Genomic DNA, 24077 nt, shown 5'->3' with positions numbered 1-24077 from the left:
TGGGTATTTGTCTCCTTGTGTCATAACAGTGGATGCTCTTGACTTTGGTGACATGAAGCCGGCTCACTGTTTCAGCAGTCTGTCTGCTACGGGAACATTCACAGGTTTCCTGAGATTTATGCTTTGTTTGAACGCAATGGCGAGTTCTGCCCTTGCCCCAGAGGAGGAAAGGAAGCATCTGAGGAACCTGGGTGGTCCATCTCAACCCAGACTGCTTATGCTTTCCAAAAAGCAGCTTTTAGTTTTGTATGTGGACGGGAAAGAGTTGGATTCTGAAACATCCACCAAACACAAATGCCTTACACCTTAGCCTGACACCTAATCACAAAACAAAACAATGCACAGGTTCTGACCCTTGGATGTCCCTTCAAGGGGACACATGGCAGCTCCTCTGCTGTGACTTTGTCCCCCTACAATTAAGACAGAGTGGTAGTACGATGCTGTCGCCAGCCCCCTTCGCCCTGACAGACCACCCCATCCTCTGGCACTCGGTTGCGCTGGACAGTCCTCACAATGTTTTGGCCAGGTCCAGCAGAAACCCGTGTAGAGGAAAAGGAACATCTGTCCATCTCATTCCCACCAAGGTACTTCATTAAATGATTTCTTTAGGATGAAAAGAATGTATAAGGTCAGTTATAAAGTTTCTCTTTAGACAATTAGTCGGATTGTCTTGTTACAGAGCTATTTAGAGAGGAATTAATTTCCCATACTGTGTAGAAGAACTGAGAAACACCCTCCCTAAAGGAGCCACGGCACGTCCAGAAACACGCAAGCTCAGAGCGGCAGCCATCAGGTCTGGTACAGAAGGATGGCATTTCCCCACTGCCGTGGCTCACAGACACATCTGCATCGTGGCTCTGATCCCTTTTTGTGCCCCCAGGGAGCAACCTGCCTGCCGACAAGAAACGCAAGTCTAGCTGGAAAAGGTTATAAATTAGGAGAACATATATCGAGGGCTACATCTCATGCATAGTCTGATTATTTGCACCAGGGAGAAGAAACCTGTCTCCTGTCCAGTGTGTTGAGCTGCGATTTAGGAAACCCAGTGATCAAATGCAGTATCTGACTTTATACACTATCTTCATCATTTATTTTGTCTCAGTTCTTCATCAATAAAACTGGAATAACAGTTCTTCCCCGTGCCACTGGGGAAATGAAAGAATAAACAAAGATTGTAAATTGCTCAAACACTGGCATAATCCTGATCATAAATATATGCAGAATGTTTTTATTTTTATTGTTTGCTCTCTAATATTGTACATAAGGCACAGAGAATCAATGTCCCCTGAGATTTGCTGAACATCGAGAAAAAATACTATCAGAAAATCACAATAAAACCTAAGTGGTCTAACCCACTTTTTTTTTATCCCCATAACAGATCATTTTGTAACTACATATTAATTGCATTTCCTCCACCATTGCACTACTCACAATTCCCCATCACCTATGAAATAATTCTCCAGAATGTCTTGCACATGATTGGGTTTTGTTTTTAATGTATGTTAATGCTTTGAAACTGATTTTCATCCTTATTAAGTATTTCTTACACACACATTCTTAAAGAAAGCATTCATTCTCTGGCATGCTCTGTATTTTCCTAAGGAAATTCTGCTGAAAGTTCTTGCACAGTATTATTAGATTGAATGATCTTTGCCCACCTCTTTGCTGAAACAGGTCATGCTTTTGTCTGCATTCCAGTGAGCTTATGTTAGGTCCATAATAACACCAACTCTTCCACATCACCTCCTTTATTAATCTAAATTTGCCCTCAAGGACAGCCCAGGGATCACCTACCAACTAACAGTGCTGGGAGTCAGCCCCCTTCTCAAGAAAAGTAGCATTGATTAAGAAACCCCACTGGCAAGAAGTAAGTATGTGAGGGAAGACAACAGGGCTCAGCATCAGTTTAGTTTGGGAAATTTTAGTTGTTCAAATATTTTTGTCATCCCCAATCTTGCTTTTTTCCCCTTTCCTTTTTTTTTTTTAGAGCATCTACTTAACAGTATCAATAATGTCAGGAGAAACATAAATAAACCTAGACAGATAAAGACAAGAGCAGAACATCACATTGGTTTTCTTTTGCATCAGATCCAGCATATAAAAAAAACTGGGAGGAGGAGAGCAGGAATGAATACATTTCATAGAATAGCAATATTTTGGTCACTCTGCAATAGAATTTGCCAGACTCTGAAGATAAACCAACAGGGCTATTTGCTCTTTGAAATGCAGTAATTAAGGTCTGTGAACACAGGCTTAGGAATGTATCAACCTGCAAAACCAGCAGTAGCAGAAGATGAAGAAAATAGTATTAAGCTTGAGCTTTTGCATACATTTATTTTGCTGGGAGTGCTAATCCAACTGAATTAGAAATGAAGCATAGCAGTTTGCAGATAAGATAGCCTGAAATGCATAGCTTTAAAAGCGTCACTTACGGTAGCACTGCTTTCCATCAGCCCCCAGCTCGAAGCCGGGATTACAGACACAGGTGAAGGATCCCAGAGTGTTCACACAACGATGAGCACACCTGGCTCTCCCTTCTGCACACTCATCAATGTCTATGAAGCAGAGAGAAAGGCAGAGACATTCATTTGGATATTAAAATAAAAAATAATACTGCTCTACATGCACATGGCTGTGTCCACTGAAAAGAGCATCCTGATGTTAGTGTACAAATTACAGCATCTGATGAATCCAGGAATGCTGAACCCACAGCATTATTCTCCCAAATAATCTTTTCTTTCTAAACACTGTTGACCTTGAACCTCTCAACGTGAATATTTATAATACCAAACATTATATTTACAGTATCAGCCAAAGCAGTTTGTTTATTATTCCTGTAACAAGAGCAATGGCAAAAGAAGCCACATGAAGAACTCAGAAAAAAGTCCTATCTTCCAGTACCCTAAAATTATCACTAGGTCCTCAATGCCATTATATTTAATTTAATGAAGCAGGAAATAGCTGATTATTTTCTGAATGTCAAATGATTTGGATTAAATGCTGGCTGGGTCTCAGCAGGTATGACGGAGACAGATCTTCTCTGTCATATCCCTGAATCCTGCACCTACTTCTACAGAAGTCCAGCAGGCACCTACTCTAATCAGAGGTGTTTTACCCCACCCATAGGAAAAGAAAAAAGGTGAAGAGCTGTAGGTGGGGAGACTGTTCTTCACCCAGTCCCCTGTCAAGCAGTCTGTTCCTCAGCTTTACACTCGCTAGTCTGTATTTTGGAGTTTAATGTCACCAAAGGCATCCATCTTCCTAAAAACTTAGTGGAAAAGCATGAAAACATTTTTAAGGAATAACAATTGGGAGGAAAAAAAAAAAAAGACCAACAAAAGCTTACACAAAATACTGCTGCTGTGGAGTATGGCTGCAGAAAACACCAGCCTCCTTGCAAAGACTGGCATTATCTTACACATGACAAACCCCTAACCGACCTCCTGCTCCTTTTTTTGTTCTGATGTTTTGCTTGCAAATTACAGATTATTCATTGCAATGATCCTGGGTCAGTCTCTCACACACAGGAGAACAGTCCGGTGTGCAGCACCTCACCTTTTACCACAGCAAACCACTTTCTAACAGGTTTTTTCCTCCATATGTGCTGTAACCAGTGCTGTACTCATGGCCCCTTGTACTTGAAGACAAGTAGCTTTACGAATGCAATCAGCCTACTTGCAAAAAGAGGCCCCAGGCAGTGCAAACACCACACACCGACTCATGAAAATTTCAGGATAAATGACAGCTTCTCTGAAGCAGCAATGTGAGTAGCTGCTGTTTAGAATAAAATGGGTTATTTCTCCTTTTTCTGTAATTAATTGTCACTTTGCAAGTAGAGCATGTTGGCAAATGCTGTAAATGTTCTTTTCTCTTTTTCTGCTTTTTCAAAGAGAAAAATAAAAAGTTGGAAAACTGAACCCCAGCCACCATCCTGCACATGTTTCTCCGTATCTTGTAAATACACTTAGTAGCTGAAGTATGACACTTTAGTTGTCCTGTGTCTCCTTCTAGCTCAGTTTCCAAATACCAGTTTGAATTTTGCAAAAGACGTTGAATATTTTCTAGGAGAAAAAACAATAATTGTATATCCATGGTAAGACATGATGCTTAATGATTCAAAAGACTGTTTGCATGAGGTCAGGAAGAGAATTTGTTCTAGTATATAACATTGCAAGTTACCTACTGTTTTAGTTTATACATAAATTAACAGAACTGTCAACGTGTATCCAAGATAAAACGAGTAACATGCTGGCCTTAGTATTAAACCCACTGCTGTTTCCATCCATTAATCATCAGTGAAGTGTCTACGTTACTTCAAAATACTTTGCTTTTTCAGTAACCTTACTCATGAGTAATCCCAGTAAGAGAGGGGAATCATTGAGGTGAGCCCCTACTCACAGAAGGGCTTACAGGCAACTGAGCAAAATACTCAGGGTAGGAAGTAAGTATTTTGCAAAGCACCCAGCACCCTCTATACATAAGACAACAATTTAAATATTGGCAAAATTTTGGCCAAGTTTTCAAAAGGAGTTTAAAATTAGTGTCTGAATACGTACCCTGATCCTGACAAGGCTGTTAAAAATCTGTGCCCCATAAAGTCCACAAGTGCTTTTTACTTCGTAGAACTGATAAACTATCTAGCTTCCAAGCATCATATTGAAAGAGAAAAGCAGGTATTTTGATCTCTAATTCCCCCACATTTCTGGTCAGAAACGCTTTAGAACCTTTTGAAAATCCCAGACTAAATACAGGACTTTGGGATTCAACTTTTTAAGCTCCTCTCTTTGGAAATCTTACACTTCGTGATTTCTTCCTTCACAGTAGTTTCTCTATTAATATGGAAACAGTTCTCCAGCTAAAAAGCCCTTTGAATTCTAAATAGGTTTTCAGTGACCTGGTTCAGAGTGTTACTTGAACCAATTTTCCAGGAGCTGTATCTGGGGCATTATTTTAAAGGGACCCTACAAGAATAACACTATGGCATCTACAAATCCAGTTGTTACAAAGCATGATTTAAGAGATCACAGAGCAATTTTCATTACTAAAATGGTCCTTCAAGACTATTGGCTAACATAAATATCACAGAGAGAAACACTGTTCCAAAACGCATACATATATCTGTATAATGTATTCCTTTCCATTCAAAGCTCAGTAAGCCAGAGTGCTGCTTAATATCTTTCTTCCCAATAAATAGTCCATAGCTTCTTACCTAAACAGGACTTTTTGTCTGCAGAAAGATAATGCCCTGGATGACACTCGCATTTTGCAATTCCTCTCTCATTCTGACAGATTTGTGAGCATCCTCCATTCCCACTTGTGCAGGGGTCTATCACTGAAACCAATTAGAGCACACTGTCAACTTAAAGGTCACTTTTTTGTCTGAAAATGGTCTTACCTGCCATCGTTACAACTAACAACGAAGATTACTGTAGCTGTAAGAGATTACATGGAAAAAAAATATTTGACAGAAATTGGTGTATAGTAAAGCCGTTGTTTTTCTGTACGCTATTTTCTCTGTTGCTGGACAGCATTTTTCATAGAGCAGCAATGATGCTTTAAACAGCAGGAAACTGGGCTCATATTACACTTTGGAAGTAGGACAGGAAAAGCACATTTTATTCTTATTTTGCTGTAACTGAGCAGATATCAAGAGTCGCGCTAAACAATAGCAATTAGCACTCCAATATGTGTGAACCCATAAACATATACAATGGTGGAGTTCATCACGGAACAATATGTATTTAAAAGTCTCTAGAGGAAATAAATGCTGAAGATCCCCAGAAGGCCTCCTTCAGTATAAAAACATACTCTGCTCATGTTGTACATCCAGAGTTTTTTCTTTACTTGAACAAAAACATACTATTTCAAGGATAAGCTGTTCTAAGTGGCAAGTACTTAGAAACACTATTTATAAAGTGTCTGCAGAAGTCTCCACCTCAAAGATTTCACTGTGTTTTATGGGTTTATTTCAGGAATACATACCTGCTGGAAGTGTACTGATATATTTGCCCAAATAAAAACTTTGCACACACAAAAATAGACCTACCGGGACTGTTTGGGACAGGTCTGATTTGAGTTAAGAGCCAGAGTTTTCATATCAGTATCTGGTATTCTGCCCAAGGTTGAGGTTTCAGTTTAGAATACTAGTTACACTAACATGCTGGTGAATAACATTACATAGGCCAATTTGGAAGACACCTTTGAAAATGTGTCCTCTGAAGTTTTGCTTAGTTTCAAATAAAGCTTTTTAAAAGTTAAGCCTCTTTCCTTACAATTCAAGCTCTAATTCAGTATTAGGGTGTTACTAATTACTGTCCAATTTGAGACATTTGACCAGTACTCCTCACTCGCCTCCAGCCCGACATGTCCTTCACTGACCATCTCAAGGTCTGTACAAGGCAACTTCTATCAGGGCACCAGGAAGAAAGTCAACATCAGTTCAACAGCACTGGCAGTGGAGTCAGGGTTTCAGTAACCCTGGGGAAGGGTTGAAGGTACTTTTCTCTAGATCTTGCTGCTTTACTCTTCCAGTTGCTAACCACATACATATGTATAGTTATGCAGGAGAAGGGAATAGGAGAGAAAGACCTCTATTTTATATAGATAAATGTAAATATGGGGTGGGTTTTTCCACTTTCTCCAATTTTCACTTTTCTATGTAGCCAGTGGCATTTTCTGCTGCCATTTGGCAAAAGAGGATGTTGCCCCAGAACACCTTCAAATTCCCTCGTTTCACCTCCTGCCATCTTAGGAACATAAGCGTTCAAGTCAGCAGGCTGAGAGTTTGACTTGACAGTATTTAAAAAAAAAAAATAAATAAAAAAATCGCTGTTAAGGATGTAGAACTGAAATTTTCTGTTGGACTTCCAACACGATAGGTTGCAAATAGGTTTCCAAAAGACAGCACCACTTCATGCTACTTTCAAGGCTGACAACTTGGCTCTGCAGTTTGACAATTTGCAGTCTACAAAGGATTTAGCTTCAAGCAAGAACTCACTCCTTGCCGATACAAAATATTGAGTTATTTGCAGCTTCTTTTTCTATTTGTTTAAATTAAATGAAATTACTATCAAACAGCATCTGTTAAACCTGCACATTATAAAGGTTTTCCAAGAATTTAAAGCTTTAATTAGAGAATGATTACAGTACAGTAGTGTGAGTGAGTACGGGCTCTGCATGTGCTGTGGACCTTCCAGACCTTCACTGCAAGGTTGTAAAGAACAGGGTCTCCAGTCCTATCTATCACAACCTCCAGAGCACCTAAAGAAAGAGAACTGGGCCTTATTGAGTTAATTTTCTTGCTCATGGCAATCAGGACTTTACACTGGAGAAAATACGAAGCAGTAATGAGTAAAGTTTCCTTCTCGTGGCAGGGAAGGCTAAGGGTGGAAATAGCATTGAATTCTAGAAAGGAAACTCAAAGTGGCTTGATATTTGTTCTTGCTGACCCTGGGTAACCCAACGAAGAATTTACTCCAGCACACGTCCTGTATAGCCCATCCTCTTACAAGTATCACAGCCACTGCTGACCACATCCATACATGTCTCACCCCCAGCACAGCTATTCCACCACTTCATCTGGTGCTACACCTCTCCATCCCATCGGTTTGCCTCCATGCTGAAGGCTGCACCACCTTGGGTGTTTCTGTATGGCCTTTCAGGGCTACAGGGTGCAGCATTAGCTCCCAAGGAGTCAGCGAGGATGACTCCACACCTGCAGCCCAGCTACGCCTGCTGTAGTAAATACCCTCGTGATGCTGTCATTTCTCCATCCAAACTAGCACTACAGCAACCATCCTTTCTGGTTGGAAATTAAAAGCAGCCAGGCTCACCTCCTCCCACCTCTTCTATGTAAAACATCTCTAATTGCCAACCCAAATGTATTCATGGCCACTTTATCCTCATTTGTTCCTGTAAAAATTTTGTCCATCAGCTTAACTAGCACTTTTCTCTCCCAGGTGTTTATTCACTAAGGTATTTATGGGAGAAAAACATCCTACTCAGTCTTCATTTTGCCAGTTGAGCTCCCCTTGCGAGACAGATTCTCCTTCCTCTGACCACAGCTGTCCTCCTGCAGGGGTTGCGCTATTATATTTTGATTTACACTACCCTAAACAGAGGTAACCAGACATACAAGCAAACTCCAGATAAGGTCTGACCCGCAGACAAAGCTGACCTTGCCCCTTCTCCACTGTTCAGTAATTACCAGCTGGTGATGAACTGCTGCCTTCGGTGGGTGGCTGACCCTCATCAGCTCCACAATGTGAGGGAGCAAACGGCCACAGCTGCCAGTGCAGTGGCAAAACCTCACCAATTAGGGGAGTGAGCCTGCTCGTTTTGCTGCTGAGCTGAACCAGTGGTTGGTGGCTGAGACAGAGCACGAAGTGGCACGTGGAGGTTTGAACCGCTCCATGACCGCCCAAGGGACAACTCCCACCCCCTCGGACATTGCCACAGTCAGACCCTGCCGATCCAACCTCTGTCTCACCACACCACCGTAAAAAACACCAAAAAGTTTTATGCAGGGCTCCGCACGCCCAGCTGGCTTGGCCAAGGACATCTCGAGCGCCAGAGGCAGCGGAAGAGCCACGAGAGGTTTGGAAACAGGCTGGAGAAGAGGGAAGGAAGGCCTCTGATGTCCTGTCCCCACTACGGCTCTCCTTTTCTGGCTCTTTCTGACAATCTCGGGGACAAAACGCGGCCACCCCGTGAGAGACGGAGGAGAGGCGAGCTGGCTGCGGGTGCTCGCTGAAGCACAGTGTGTGTGCAGTCTCTGCCGAGGGCAGGATCGGGGAGGCCAAAACCGAAGGCCAAGCGCTCGTTGCACACAGCATGAGTTGGAAGCGAGCTGAACAGCAGGATTTACTTACACTTTATACACAGCATATAAAATCTCCGAGCAGAAGAGGAGCCATATGGAAACGGTTTTGTGACAGGAATTTTAGCGCAATAAATCCATAAATTTGGCCCTATCTGTCTCTGGCATATTCAAGGGTACCATGTGTGTGCGCTTGTGTTGGGGAAGAGGGGGGGGGTGCCTTAAAAACTGATGAATATGCTAAGATATACGAGAAAAAAACCCAACAATCAAACCCAAAGGTAGCGTTCCTGTTCTGCTTGTGAGAGTGTTTGCTTAGGAACCTGAAGAGGAGGATGAATGAATCAGACTGCGATTAGGAGCAACATAAGCCAAAAGCAGATAAAAAAAAGTCTTCATGTAGAATAAAGCATGGTATACAGGCCAAGTCTATATACAATATGATGAGTAATAAAAATGTTAGAATTAAACCACGATTAAGTTCCTAACCTCTACCATCATCGTCAGTGTGCAACAAACAGCCAGAGGTCTGTGAGGCCAAAATCTTGTTCGAAGTTGTGAACCAACGTGAACTTCACACCTCAAACACGTGTCATTTTCATCCTGTTAATAAGCGATTCCTAAAGCTGCTTTGGCAAGCAGGGTGAAACATGAATGAATACAGGGACCCGAAGCACTATCCTGGGGGCTTTTAAATTGCCTTTAATGCGTGTCTCCTGGCAGGTAGCTCAGGACTTACCTTCACAGGATTTGGCATCCCTCTTCAGCTGGTAGCCCGGCTGGCACTGGCACTTGTAGCGGTCTTCACCGAGCTGAACGCATTCCTGCTCGCAGCCCCCCCTGTTAACGCTGCAGGAATTGATGGCTGGAGCCAAGAAAGCATTGAAGGAATGCACGTCAACAACACAAGAAACTAATTTCCTATTTTAAATACATAAATGACAGTAAAAAACCCTCAAACCTTGCCAAACAGCTTTCATAAATGCACCTGTCCCCATTCTCTGCGTGATTACTCCCCCCTGTATTCATGGTGCTTGTTTGACACAGCGTCCCACGTCGGCGAAAGCCCTTGATTCCAGCGAGAGGCAGGTGAGATCTAAGAGCTGCAATGCTGACTGAAGTACAGCCACCCTTTGATCTGACAGCAGCAAAGCACTCGAGAATCCACTGAGGTAAGGAGGGGAAAAAAAAGAGCGGCCCTACTGGCACTTGCCCACTGTTGGTTTTTTTTCTGTCCCTGCTATTAAAAAAAAATAATAATATTTGTCTTTCAGGCTGATTTCCTCAGCCTCATGCAAAGGAAGCTGCAAATGACAGGAGTCACAAGCTCCACAGGACAGACTTACAAAGTAAACCACAAAGAACAAGAGGCTCTTTAGTACATCTCTAAAGATGTTTCTTCTTTTACCCAGACAAATTAATATTCTTTTTTGTTCAACATAAATCCCTGGCCTCTGGAGAAACATTTCTCCTCCTGCCAAAATACGTTAACACACACCCACAGCTATTCACACACTGCATATAAAAATAAGATAGATCATTTGAACCTGTTATTGTGCTGTACGTATGTAAGTGTGAGCGTGTGCATGACTGCATCTATATATATTTTAACAGCAGGGATGTATTATGTTCTCCATGAGTAGCTGGGAAGACTATTTGGTCCTTCATGGAAGGCAGGAAACTCTGGATCCAGCGAAGTAAGCAACAAGCTTTGATATTTATTTTAGGAATATTCATATTAATTCATTTATCTGTAATAGACATTAAGAAAACATTAGCCACAAAAGCTGCTGTAGGATGCACTTCACCCTACGCTACCCATTAGCAAATACTTAGTTTGTGCAGTCAAATATGTGCTGAAAAGACAAAAAGAAAAGCCAGTTTTTACATTATCATGGCTGCATACACAGCAGTAGCCAGGAGACACCTCGCTGCACACTGGACCTGACCCTGGCTTCTGATCTCCACCTCTGTCTGCAAACCTCCTGCCCAGTTAGCGAGGTAACTTGAAAGCAGCTCGATATCTACACGGGAGATGGCAGACCCGATACACCCAAAGCTTCCTCGCTTGCTGCACATTTGTATCCAAAGACCTGTTTTTCAGCAAGAATATTCAAATAAGATGAAAATATTTCAGAAGATGAAAAACGCCTTAGATCGGCTCCAAGCGACAGAATATACATCTTGATTTTTAAAAGCACCATTTTCTCCCTCCTTTGCTGGGCATAAGCCAATCTGGATGTAAGGGGAGATAAGAAGCAACCTGCCATACTGAGAATTTTGGATGTTTCGAAGATAGAAGGGGACAGGCGTGAACTCCCGTGTCAAGAGCTTGCACCGGTGGGGCTCTGCCAGTGGCCGGGGAGCGAGGAATTACTCCTGAGCAGCCACGGCCAGCTCTGTCACGCCTGCTGCTGAGGCATCGTGCAGGCTAAGTGAGAGGAGGTGTCAGACTGAATGTCAGAAGAGCTGCCGGGGAAGGAACAGGATGAATCGGACTCGTGCTGCCAGGTGCCGGCAACGCATCTTTGATCAGAAAAAGGGAGACTTGGCACATCACGAGTCCAACTGCACCTCTTGTAAAGGGGCTTACGGCTGGAGGTCTGAGCACGTGCATGGGGTTCAGGCAAAAATACAGCACGCCCTCCGCTTTCAAAGATTTTACTCTTGAAAAGTTTGGTAGAAAACCAGCCTTGCTGCAGAGTCCTGACAGGCACAGCGGTACGGGACCGGCCCTGGCCCTTTGCCCGAGAGGCTGGGGGTAACGCCTGGCGATGCTGAGGGAAGGAAGCCGCAGCGCGGGAAGGGGGATGGTGGTGGGAGGCAACATGAGGGAAAGACAAGGATCTGAGAAATATACATTTCTCAACCCATTATTTTTTTATAATAATGGTCATATTTGCACAAAAAAACCCTGAGTATGAAGCCATAGTTAGATGTGTACGTAGCAACCATGGGGTTAGAACACGCAGTCTCTTCAAACGTATGTTTTCCATCACCTTATCAATGACAAGAAACCTAATGTCAGACATACTGTGCTTTTACTTATGTGGAAAAACTGATGATAGATTTGTAGAGATATTTTCTTTGTTACTTCCTCTATTAAGAGCCTTAGTGTGTGAAAGTCTCCATAAAAACCTGCACCTCAACAGCTTTTCTACATAAGGCAGACTTCAAAGATAACAGCTGGCACCAGAGATGAATCGGGGTCTAAAGACTGTGCTCTGCTTTCACTTCTAGGAGTTCAAACAAGAATAAATTCCAGTGAAGACAATGAATTTGCATCAATCCAAAAACACAGCCTGATACTACAATAAACATATTCTCTACCGGGGTTTCTGCTTTCCAGACATCAGTTGGTTAAACTCTAATGAAGTTAAATTCTTTATATTGACACAATCAAGGCTTTAAAAACAAAACAAACCAAAATTGGACAGTGTTACCTTTGGTTACTCTAATTACCTAACTTGTAGTGAATGTTCAGTCTGGCACGTATATCTAAAGATGAATTCAATGTTGAGCAAAATTTGTGGGACCAAAAAGCTAAGAAAGAAAAGGAGCATTGAAAAAGATGAGATTCTGGCATGGCAGAAAGTATTGGGAATCATCAAAAGATTCAAGAAGAAAGTATTTTACTTTCACACACTAGTTATCACTGAAGAAAGCAAGCCATTTTAAAAGTTGTTTGCCTTTGAGTACAAGAAGTTTCTAATGAGAGCAGGAGGAAAGACAAACAACAAACAGATTTCTTCAAACCATTCTATTTTGAGGCTCATACTAGCAGTGGAGGGATGGACCACCAGCAGTTAGTCAGATCCCAAACACACTGTGATGACGTGGTAAGAGAACTGGACTCGCTGGAAAGACCTTGTGACAGACATTCAGTAATCTTCCATGCAATCGCACGAGAAAGTAGCTTATCCCCGGTTTTTGACTCTTCAGATGTAGGCTGAATATCTTATAAGAAGATAGATCCACTTCCTTATGTATGGGAGACTTCCAAGCCATCTAGGCTGCAAAATCTGCTTCCCCTCAAGTCATTTTGGCACTTTGGCTCCCAGAAACATAGAGTTGCCAAAAAGAAAGACGTGGAAAGAATGAACATAACAGAAACCCGGGCTGGGTTCATCTGATAAAGCCTGTCTAAAGGGATTTTCTTATTTCTGCAGCCAAGTTAATCACCTTCCACAAACACCTCATTTCCAGAATGTAAACCCTTTTATTTGTAGTATGTGGGAGAGATTGTTGCATCCTCTGACGTACCCACAAAAGAAATATTATTACTAATGCAAGGCCTATTTGAAACGCTACATCTGCTGCTTAGATGCACTAGGTCAAAAGAGAGGTGCAATATTGGGTTTACTTCTTGATTGGATGAGTGCTCAAAACTGACTGTATAAACCGATGTAGCAGAAGAGGCAAACTCTCCATCCTCAACGATCAGCGGAAGCAGTTAGTGCCCAAATCCCAATGCTAGGTACTTGTGGATTACCAGTTTATAGGAAATGCTTCTCTCTGTCCTCATTGATTAGTAACTGTCTTGTGCTCCAATGCATGAAAGCTTATTATATCCATTTATTTTGGTGTCTTGTCCAAACAGCTGAAACAGAACTCAATATCCTCAGCTCAGTATTGTGTATATCCATTATCATGATAGCAGTTCTCTCTGAAACTTCCTCCTGTCTCTCATCTTAGGATTTATTTCTGTTTCTCCTCGATAATTTCTGAGATATTGCAAACAGAACTGAACATTGTATTAAGTATTTTTAATAACTTCTTGTGAATACTTACATTTGTGAAATGAAAACTTGCTTTCTGATAACGTTCATAGCTAGGACAACTCCAGACTGAGCTTCCTGATTATTTGTGCCATGAGAAAACTTTACTATTCCATGTCCACTGAAGGTTTTACATATTACACAGGTAAATTCATTTAATTACCATAATATCTCCTTTTTGCGTTTATCATTCAGTTATCTCGTTCTTATCCCCAAAGCCACTTTAGTCCTTTTTTGTAATAAATTCCCTCTCCACCACAGCTTAAAATGAGATTATTCAGTAAAAGTAACGTAACTCAGACATCACATTTTTCACTTCTGGGTCTTCCTTGGTCAGATCTGATCAGAGAGATTAATTTCTCTCTTTTAATTCACAGAAAAACACTAGTGTTTCTAGCTAACTATGAACCACTCCACTTTTACATTAATTTTTTCTATCACACTATTGTTTCCTTACCCTTTCCTTCTGTAACTAAGATAATCAAGAAAAGATTGGGACTTCACTGTACTTTTAATTGCAGTTAATTACCAAAACACTGAAAGTGTCTGTATGTGGTAAACACAACAAACCTAAAAGGGTATGTTCTTTAAATAAAAAATATTATTCCTGCAGCTTGAGCACTGGTACATCTTGTGTTCCAGTTGCATCAGTAAATTTATTGCTGTGATAATACCAGAAATAACTGATGACATATTTGGCTGATGCTAAGCACAACCAAGGGACTTTGTGCAAGAACGAGACAATGACCAAACTGTGAGTGAACTTACTCTGCAGATGTGGTCTGACCATACCTGACTGTTCTTCTCATATTACCTAAAATCAGGCTTAAATTTAAACAAATTACATCCTTTTCTTCTTCCCAAATGAAAGAACATTTTAATTCTTTTTGCAGAATTCAACAACTTGACTTTTGTACCGATTTAAATGCAACACAAGGACAGTAGTTTTTTTTTATTATTATTTTTAGCAACACGGAGAATTAACTCTGCATGACTTGTTTCAGGGCTCAGAGTCCAACTTAAGAAACACAGGGTTTATTTTTAATGGCAGAACTGCTGCTAATCCTCTCCACAAGCACACAAATGGGCATTGTGTCACGGGCTGAACTGCCAAGCTCCACAGCGCTCTCCTTTACATGAGCGTACATAGGGTAACTCCATGCTGTAAATTAGTGGCTTTTCACCCGAATCTGAAAAACAGGGTATAGCCTTTGGGATCATATCCACCCTTTTCCTACTGTTTAATAATGCCTGTTCCTTGCAATGGGATTCCTTTGACCCACAGTAGATGTCTGTCAGTACAACTGCGAGCACCGTTCAGATCAGCAGAGCAGTTGCTGAGATGAGACCTGCAGCCAGCCCATGCTCTATATTTAATGTCAGCACAAAGGGGAACACATCTATGAGCAAGCATTCATGAACTGAAGACCTTCAATATGGGAGCTTTAATACTAATTTAAAAAAGGCAATCAGTTTGGTTTGCAACTTCTTTTGTTGTTGGCTTTCATGTGTTATCTTTTGCTTGGGTGTGCCACAGAGGAGTACAGCACAGGTTTTGCTGGCTAAGCAAGAGAAATTTGGTATCAGTTGTAATGGAGATGTTGCAAACTGGACTGCAGCGGATGAAGATGTATCTCTGATGCACAGGAGCAGTGCAACATTTAAAGACCGACGTAGAAAAAGGAATGGATCAAAGGGCGTAGGACTGCTGTGGGAACAAGGAGGTTTTGCAAATCTATAGCACCCTAATTATCAGCCCACACCATGAGCAGAATCTCAGGAGAAGTGCTCAAAACTCTCAGCTTCACATGCATTGGCACCTCCTGCGTGAGCTAAAACGATTAGCGCAAACTAAACATTCATGCAATATGCCTTGGAGGAGAGTTTTCAGCCCACCCCATCCATACTTCTCACTGTGCCTAATAACTAAAATGTAAAACAGACCCAAGCAAACAATTCTGCATTACTGTTTTACCTAAAAAAAATTCAACACACAGCAAAGGCTGAAGAGAAGAGATGAAGGGTAGGGCTTCTTCTCTTCATGTGCTCTCTGAAAACCAGAGAAGACCTCTGAGTGCATACTTAAATATTTCATTAGCCTTTTAGAGCTCCCTCTCTAGCTACCAGTCCATAGCACCATATTCTGAAATGTATCTTAGTAATTCACAAATTTGGCCTCTGCTCTTGATCCTCCCAAGAGGATTTTCTGCTCTGCTCACTGTAGCACAGTTCTAGAGCTTTGACTTCATCATCTCACCCCTCAACCCAGTTAAAGATATCCTTCTGCCTCTGCTCATGCCACCACCTGGGAAAGTCTATGGGATCCCAGTCTGGGCAGTCTGACTGAGATGGTCACCTACTGTAAGGTTAAATCCAGATTCTGCCAGATACCTGCGGGCAGGAGATTTACTATCTGTTGCTTGCACCTCTTCAGAAAAAAACAGGCAAAAAGCCTAAGTAAGAGAAAGAGTAATGGGGGCAGAAAAGCCCAGGTAATGACTGGAACATGGAGGGGGTTGTGACAGACAGAAAAAATGCTCTGAATTGGAAAACGCATTTTCACTGGAAATGAAGACCCCTTATTTCTTTAATGCCTGCTGCAAAACAAAAGAAATTTTCACAAGATTGCATCATAGAAACATGGGACACCATCACTGCTTTGTTCTCAAAATAAGAACAAATTTAGAAACACTTGAATTCTTGCAAACTACTTGAACTGGAAGGGATACTGACATCCTTTGTGAATTAGGCAAAACTCAGACTGAGGAAGTCTACAAACCTTTGCACTTAACACAGAAGCAGGTTTAGCAGAGAAAACCATGTCTTGAAGTATGTGAAGTGCTTGTTAATATTTACTTACCTATGCAAGTGCGCCCATCAGCATGGAGCCTGTATCCCGCCTGGCACTGGCAGTGGAAGGAGCCGTGCGTGTTGACGCAGCCTTGCTGGCAGCCACCATTCACCACTGCACACTCGTCCACGTCTAGAGAAGGAAAGCAGATGATGAGAATTACAAGACAGCCTCAGCAAAGACATACCCTGGTTCTCCTGGATGGCACGTAGCTCATACATAATGCAACCATTACACTCAGACTGGGTTTTTGTTTACTTCATTTCTGTGCTGTAAACAGAGCAAAGAAAATTGAAATTTTATGGTGCTTTTCCATGTTCCTGCAGGCACTGCCTCTGTAGTCTCTACTTCTGAAGCCCTTGTAATTAGAGTGATCTGTGACACAGCTGTTTCCTTGGGGCCAAGAGAAAAATATAGGGAAAGAATTAGGGTAAGATAACACATCTGAGCTTCTAGGTGTCACTGGTCAAACTTTTGGCTTTTATAAAAATTTGCTGTATGAAGATTTCCTCTTGCATCAGGCCTGTACTCCTATTAGCAGGTGCTCTTGAGGGTACAAGCACATACAACTGACGTAAATGGAAAAAAGCCATGCAAGAGCAGCACCCGTGCTCTCAATCAACATTACATTTTCAACCACTGAATACACAGAGAGCTTAGACATTACATTTAAAAAGAATGATGATTTTATGCCACGTTTTCTGTGACTCTTGTCACACCTCTGGGCTTCCTTGTGTTCACCTGAACTTTCCATAGCAACTTCTCAGATGACCTCCCAGAAAAATGATGGGATTTCCTGATGATACCTTCTCTGAACCTAAGCAGGTATCTTTCCATATTTCACATTTTAGGGGATTACGTTCAGTCAAATGAAGAGGGAAACTAGCATTAAAACAGCTTGAGAATACTGCTGTCATGTTTCATCTGAAAATGGTGGACAAAAAAGATCAAGAACAGTTTAAGTAAACAGGTGAAGGTTTAAAACAGACCCATAAACTGAATTTCCAGAAGTACCACATAAGCAGTTTCTGCACCTTATCAGCAACGCTGGGCTACTGTAAATAGCATTTGATTGGCATGTTGACACCACTACCTTAAAAGTCAACACAGGAGTCATTGGAAATAAGGGTTAGTTAGTCCACTCCCTGACAAAATTTCACCTGGTAGATGTTTGCCTAGAATTTGTCCGTCCTTTCCTTAACAGGGAAAGCTCCCAGGGATGGCAACTCCACCTCCCTCCATCTCACCCAGGAGCGAGGCTGGTACCAAATTATCCTGACCACCAAAGACACTCTCCTCTAGCCACAGCCAAACCTCCCTCCTGCAACAGGCATCTATAAAGAACCCCCCATCAACATTAAAGACTCACACTGATTTACTTGCTCTTTAGATCCTGTTCTCAAATCATCTAAGGGATTTACCCACCCGAGCGGGTGTGGATGAGGAGACTGGGATTTAAAGACATAAGAGTGGCTGCAACAAGAGGCAAGTCTGCAATTGCTGCTGTGGGGAAGAGAGCCAGCAGCGGAGCAGAACACAGCAACACAAAGACATTCCCCCCCCCATATTGCGCTTGAGGAACAAGGGGTCTGGCTTTCATATTTTTGCTGTTGATATATCTGCTTTGCATTTAGCTTTCATGGTTTACATTTTTTTATGCTTTTATGTTTATTCCATTTTAGAAAATCTAATAAAAATTAAATGAAAAAGGAAGTTTTAAAGATGACTTGGAAATGCACAGTGTCCTGGTTCTAAGGAAATGTATTTATAAAGTTAAATTTTAATACTTCACATGTGAATTTCACTCACCTAAAATGAAGTCCTGGTGTTGACTAGTGTTTAAATTCAGACCATTTGCTAACGTGCGCCACTTTTTAATCCTTCTGCTATATTTGCTGTTGTATTAGACTGTATACTACATACATTTCCTACTGCCTGGAGACATCTGGAATACTCTTTTTAAACAGAAGTTTTGCTTTCTTTAATGTAAACAGTAAACACAAAATGTTACTCATCTTGTTGAATTCTATACTGTTAAGAAATAGCCTGCTGAAAAATGCCAGGATGAAATCAAAACCAGGAAACTATTTGCCTTGAGTATCACAGAAATAAAATAAGCAAAAAGTCTCAGAAAAATATAACAAGGAAGCAGCTGAACTATATAGTACAGCATGTTCTAGTATTTATACATCAATAAACTCAAATACTGGGAGCTTCAATATTTTAATTTTATAGGCTACTATCAGCTGCAGAATTTCTCTAATACTCCAAATACAGTTTTAAGTTAGGATATCAGCACTTAAAAAGGAGAAAAAATAGTCCAGCTAATAAAAATGAGCACTTGGAGTTAGCTCTATTTGTTAGTCTCTATTTGAACGTTTAAAGAAGTGACTTAGTTTATGGGGAAACACCACACCCAGCAGCTCCAGCACCCGCTGCAGGTCTTCTTTCAACGGCATTTCCTTTGTGCTGGCACATCCCAAAAGGCCATAAGGCAATTATATTGCTGAAAGGCAATATAATTAAATGAAAAATAAAAAACTCTAAAATACTTGTATATATAAGCTATACCTAACCCCACCCGAAGACTCCCTGCAGCAAGTGGGGAAAAAACAGAGGCGAGATCAACGAGCCTGCAACACAACTCCACAACCGTCTTCCCAGGATGCCACGTGAGCGGCAGGTTTGGTGACAGATGATCCCTTCTAGTCTCAGGCTTTCTCTGCAAGATCAATATTTTAAGGATTATATGTTGAAAGATTCCGTCACGTACTACAGACATAATCAAGAAAAACGCAACGCACAGTTGCCTTTCAATGTCTCCTACGTCTCAAGACCAGGAAACTTTGCCCCCAGTTACAGAAGAAAAATGCCTTAATTATTTTGTCTAGGGAGCAGCCTGCAAAGTAGACACTAATCTAAATGCTTGAACTCCACCTGAAAGTTTTAAAACTCTAACCTGTGTGGACTTTTATATTTAAATTGCTATACTAGTAAAGGACATACATACCAGGAAAACAACAACTTATGCTGTTACAGGTATAGAAGTAGCCATTTCTTTTTCTATGTGGGAATAATTATAGAAATATAAATTATTCTAGAATTACAAAGTTATAAAAATATAAAAAAATTCTAGAAATATAAAGTCATTCTATGGGAATTCTAGAATATTATGGGATCATGGAAGATTGTACCTGTTTAACAATACCCTATAATTAAATTTGTATTAGTTTTCACTGCAGATCAAACTGAAACACCTAAGTGCTCAACTTTCTATAGCTACAATTTAGGACACTTATCTGAATAACCTGAATTTCAAGCCATTTATGACTAGCTTATCACAAGTCAGACCGTGCATTCCCACAAAACAGAGGGAGAGCAACCCGCCAAGATGAGAGGCAAGAAGCGGAATGAGAACAGTGTGCTGTCCCCAGGCTATCTCGCAAAGGGGATTATGCTGCTGGGTGAATAGAGCAGAGTCAGTACGTGAATATTCTCCTCTTCACCCGTGACAGATTTCAACAGAGATGCATTTTATTGGGATTTCCCACTGAAGGCGTCTCTGCTTTCCATGCTGTCTGTACGCAGCACGTATCCCAGGACGTAGAGGGATTGTGTACCCGTTTATTCACTTTTCATTGGGAACAAGCTGGCAGGGATGACCTTATTGTCAGTCATACAAGCTAAAAGTCAATCCTACGTGTTTCCAGGATGTAAATTATTTTAGCCACCATGACATGCACCTTTTTTAGCTCCTCTTGCTTCTGAGGTCTGTGCATTAGAACTGAGCTCTGTGCATCATGACTGCACACTGACCTTTCCTCCATCCCGAGAGGATGCACATCTCAAGTCCCAAACATGGGAAAAGAAAATGCAGTGTACAAATACACAACCACTGCCAGCACTGTGCCCTTTCCAAGGGCAAATCCTACTGATGAAGTTACAGATATTAAAGTCCTCCACACCCCTGAATGGGGGCTCTGCTAATCTTCAAGGAAGTTTGTCCCCAATTGATTTGACGGGCCACGCTGGCAAGAGTTCGATTTCCCTGCCCAAAACCTGTTTAAATACAGAGCTGTGTGATTGCTTGTTCGGAATTCAGGGTCATCACATCACTGGATTTTTTCATATTGTTACTAAAAAGTTTAGGAACAGCTATGATCAATCAGCTGCTTAAAAATAAACTGACAGCAGTGTTAAACACAGATAATTAGTGAACCTGCAATCATGTTTTTACAAAGGAAAAAAAAAAAGCAAGATGTTGCCAGATCCCTGCTAACAAACAGCTTAGCTTTTTAAACCATTAAGAAACGTAAACAATGTGCAAAACTAAACCCTAAAAGAAAAAACAGCCGAGTTCTGATGGCAGTAGGGCTTAGTGTTTGCAGTATCCTCTCTATTTTTATGATCTTTCCTCTCTTTTCTGGCCATATTGTGCAAGACAGATTTATAAGCAAGGGGGTTGATATTCAACTCCCAGTTTTTAAGTTCTCCACTTGCAACAGCCCAGTACCACTTGCAGGTCACAAGCAGGCTGCAGCCACAGCTCCCACACCTCCGAACAGAGGGGAGCTGGTGTTGCCAAAGGCACTTGTGCTCATACTGCAAACGGGGTAAATCCTTAAACCTGCACATAACAAATACCTGAATGGTCACAGGCCTCCAAAGGGACCTAGAAATGTTTGTCCCTGTTTTAACCACTGGACAGGTGCTTCATGCAATCCCAAGTCCTCTTTGCTTTTAAATCTTTTTTTTCCAAGGAACCTGTCTAGAAATTTCTGCAGTAACTACTCCCACGATTAACGCATCACCCGCTCTCCCATAGGTCTGCAATGATGCATCCATGACCCTCTGTAGGCATACACATATATTTGGGCTCTGGTGTAGGACAGCTGCCACTTCACATCTCAATGTGCCTGTGGAAATACCAAAAGGCAAGCCTGCTTATCCTTCTAATTAAATTTCTTTTTTAAAGCACTGCATTCTTCACAAGGTCATTATTTGCAACTTTTATTGCTTTTCACGTGCCTTCTGTGCAGCTGCTTTGAAAGTACAAGATTAAACGGTCTTCTAATATTGTTTATTGCACACTTTTCCTGCTTGCACATTTTTAGTAAAATGAAAGGTGTAAGGTTATTTAAAATACAGCTTCTACTGCAGACCTGAGTTCTCTTCTTTGGGCTGGCCAAGCCAATGATGGCACAAACATTTTGAGAATCCTGAATAGAAAGAGAGGTGATGTACCAAGAGTATCCCAGGGATGGCATTCACATCAAGGGCACTTTGTCAAGATCACCGTGTGAGATCTAAGCAGGCACAGGGTGACAGAGTAAGGTTTACCTCCCAGCTAGCTTCACGGAGCAAATGGCATTTCTTTTAGGTGACAAATGAACAGGCTTTCTGTCCCTTCACTGTAAAAACACGCACAGATTGATAACTGTTCGAAGCCAGGACTTTTTGATAGAGAAGCAGAGAAGAAATTTCCTCTTCACAGTGCCCAGGCACTGCTAGAGAAAGAAACCAGAATTGGACAGTAGGGACCTCATCATTTGAGGATATTTTTTATATATTTATTTATTTATTTATATTTTGGCAAAAACTCTTTACTTTGGCAAGTAAAGAACAACATGAAGTGAGGCAGAGACCAAACAGTTGTGAGCATTGCCCACCCCACAAACACCAGAGGCTTGATATGGATAAAAAGATTTCTGTCCAGCTGGGAGCTGATGTAAGAAACATGTTCTGGGTACATGCTAGAACCATCGCCTGCACGCAGGGACGCGAAACACCACAATACCATCTGCAGATCTGGCCCAAATGACTTTCACAGAAGCGTAACTACACCCTTTTTACCAGATGCCTAAGAAATACTACATAAAATCGGAATGAATGACACACACACGTTTCCATTTTCCATTAACCACAATCCCCCCAGCTCACTGCAGAAAGGATGCAACCAGCAGATGCAGAGAAACACAAACCCCTACTTGCATTTACTTAGAGAATGGTTTATGCTGATGGTTTTTAAAGTCAGATTATAATTAAAAATAATTATAGTAATTATTTATCAAAAAATCATGACCGGAAAGAGGAAGCACAGCCTGCTCTTTGCAGCATTATCTTAAAATTCAGTAAAATCAGGGGTTTGTCTCTTATTTACCCAGGGAGCTCTGTGGGTCATTGCTCCCCACACAATATTGTGAGGATTAGTCAGTAATGATGGTGATGATAGAGAAACAGAGAAGAGAAGACTGGGTCTTATGTAAAGAACCACAATGAGAAACCTTAAGTGGCTATATTTAAAACTACCGCAAGCGGATAAACTGTTCAACTCAAACATTTATTTGGAAATAAATTAACAAAAATCTGGCTTACCACTCCCTTGCCCTGACTAGCTCTCCTAGTCTCTTCAGTTGTAGATCATTTAGTACATCTGACATGAGAACTCCTTTATTGTTTGCTATTTAACATGATATTTAAAAATCAACAAAGATGTATGACAGTGCTTTCCCTTCTGTTATTTGTAACGGCACTGTGATTAGTCTCTTTTATATATTCCAAAGGATGTTTAAACCTCACACGAGTTATGAAGTGAAAATATCATATGGTCTTTCCCCACTAATTTACATGGCGGATTTTACACATTAATTTAGTGTGTTTCTAAATTAAATAATTTATATACTTAAGGGAAGGAAGGGAAACAGGCTTGGTTCCCAGCCATTCATAAGCTGATCACAAAAGTCAGAAATTACTTTTATAAAAGAAGTGAAACATAAAATAAGACCCGCTATTGCTATAAATAGATAAATTTATGACAGATTCAGCTCACAGCTTCCTTTAACTCACATAGTCTCCCCAAGTCTCGAGTTTGAAAATGTCCGTAATTTGACAACCGGTGTGAATCCACTCACAAATGTTCTCGCTATTAAGCATGACATAATTTGCTCTTGCAGCAGAAGTTTTTAAAAGGATCTCTCCTGTTTTACTAACACTAAAGCAGTTTTCAGGGTTTGAAAGTTTGATTAGAGGAATTTTGAAACTCCTGTTGCTAGAAAAATATTTGTCCATTTTTTTCCACAAGGAAGGAAGTTTGACATTTGTATTGACTCTAGGAAGGAAAATACAGGTTTAAAGTCTGGTCAAAAACAAAGCCTAAAATTCAACAAGAAAAAGCAAAATTTCTGTGCATATTAATAAAAACCATATTTCTGTTTGATTGAACCCAACTGAGCAGCAAAGAGCCATTTTTGATAGCTGTGAGATTTTAAATTGCAAAATCCCTAGTCTAGGGCTTTTTTTATGCTTCACAAAAACCCATAAATATGCTACAAGCTCTTTCGAGTGGTCTACTAGAACCTGATGTTAAAACACCTTCCTAAAACAGCTTTCAGCATAGATAAATGTGCTCTTGCAGAGCCAGCTGGGTCATTTTGAACTGTTAGAGCTCCTAGGCTTTTATTTTTGCTCCTCAGCTATTTGTTTCTGCCCTTTCCTGGCCCCTCCAATGGATTATATGAGCATCCATTGTCTGCTCCGGTTCAAAGTCACCCAGGTTAGCTCCAATCACTGCTGAAGCTTACTTAAATTTCAGTAAGTCACAGGTGTCTGAGGCAAGCCTGCTACAACAAAA

The 24077-nt window shown here is 41.1% G+C and overlaps 1 protein-coding gene across 1 annotated transcript in view; it reads right to left on the bottom strand.

The window, feature by feature from the left end:
* LOC142032581 (uncharacterized) overlaps window positions 1–24077 on the bottom strand; it is a 204933-nt gene that overhangs the window by 54797 nt on the left and 126059 nt on the right. The window contains exons 6-9 of the mRNA XM_075031353.1: window positions 16457–16579; window positions 9558–9683; window positions 5210–5332; window positions 2433–2555 (exon numbers count right to left, since the gene is read on the bottom strand). Coding sequence (XP_074887454.1) covers window positions 2433–2555; window positions 5210–5332; window positions 9558–9683; window positions 16457–16579 — 495 coding nt within the window. The remainder of the gene's footprint in view (window positions 1–2432; window positions 2556–5209; window positions 5333–9557; window positions 9684–16456; window positions 16580–24077) is intronic.

Source organism: Buteo buteo, chromosome 7 (genome assembly GCF_964188355.1).
Source record: "Buteo buteo chromosome 7, bButBut1.hap1.1, whole genome shotgun sequence".
Classification (NCBI taxonomy): domain Eukaryota; kingdom Metazoa; phylum Chordata; class Aves; order Accipitriformes; family Accipitridae; genus Buteo; species Buteo buteo.
The sequence above is the reverse complement of the archived record's forward strand: the minus strand, read 5'-3'. Positions and strand labels throughout refer to the sequence as shown.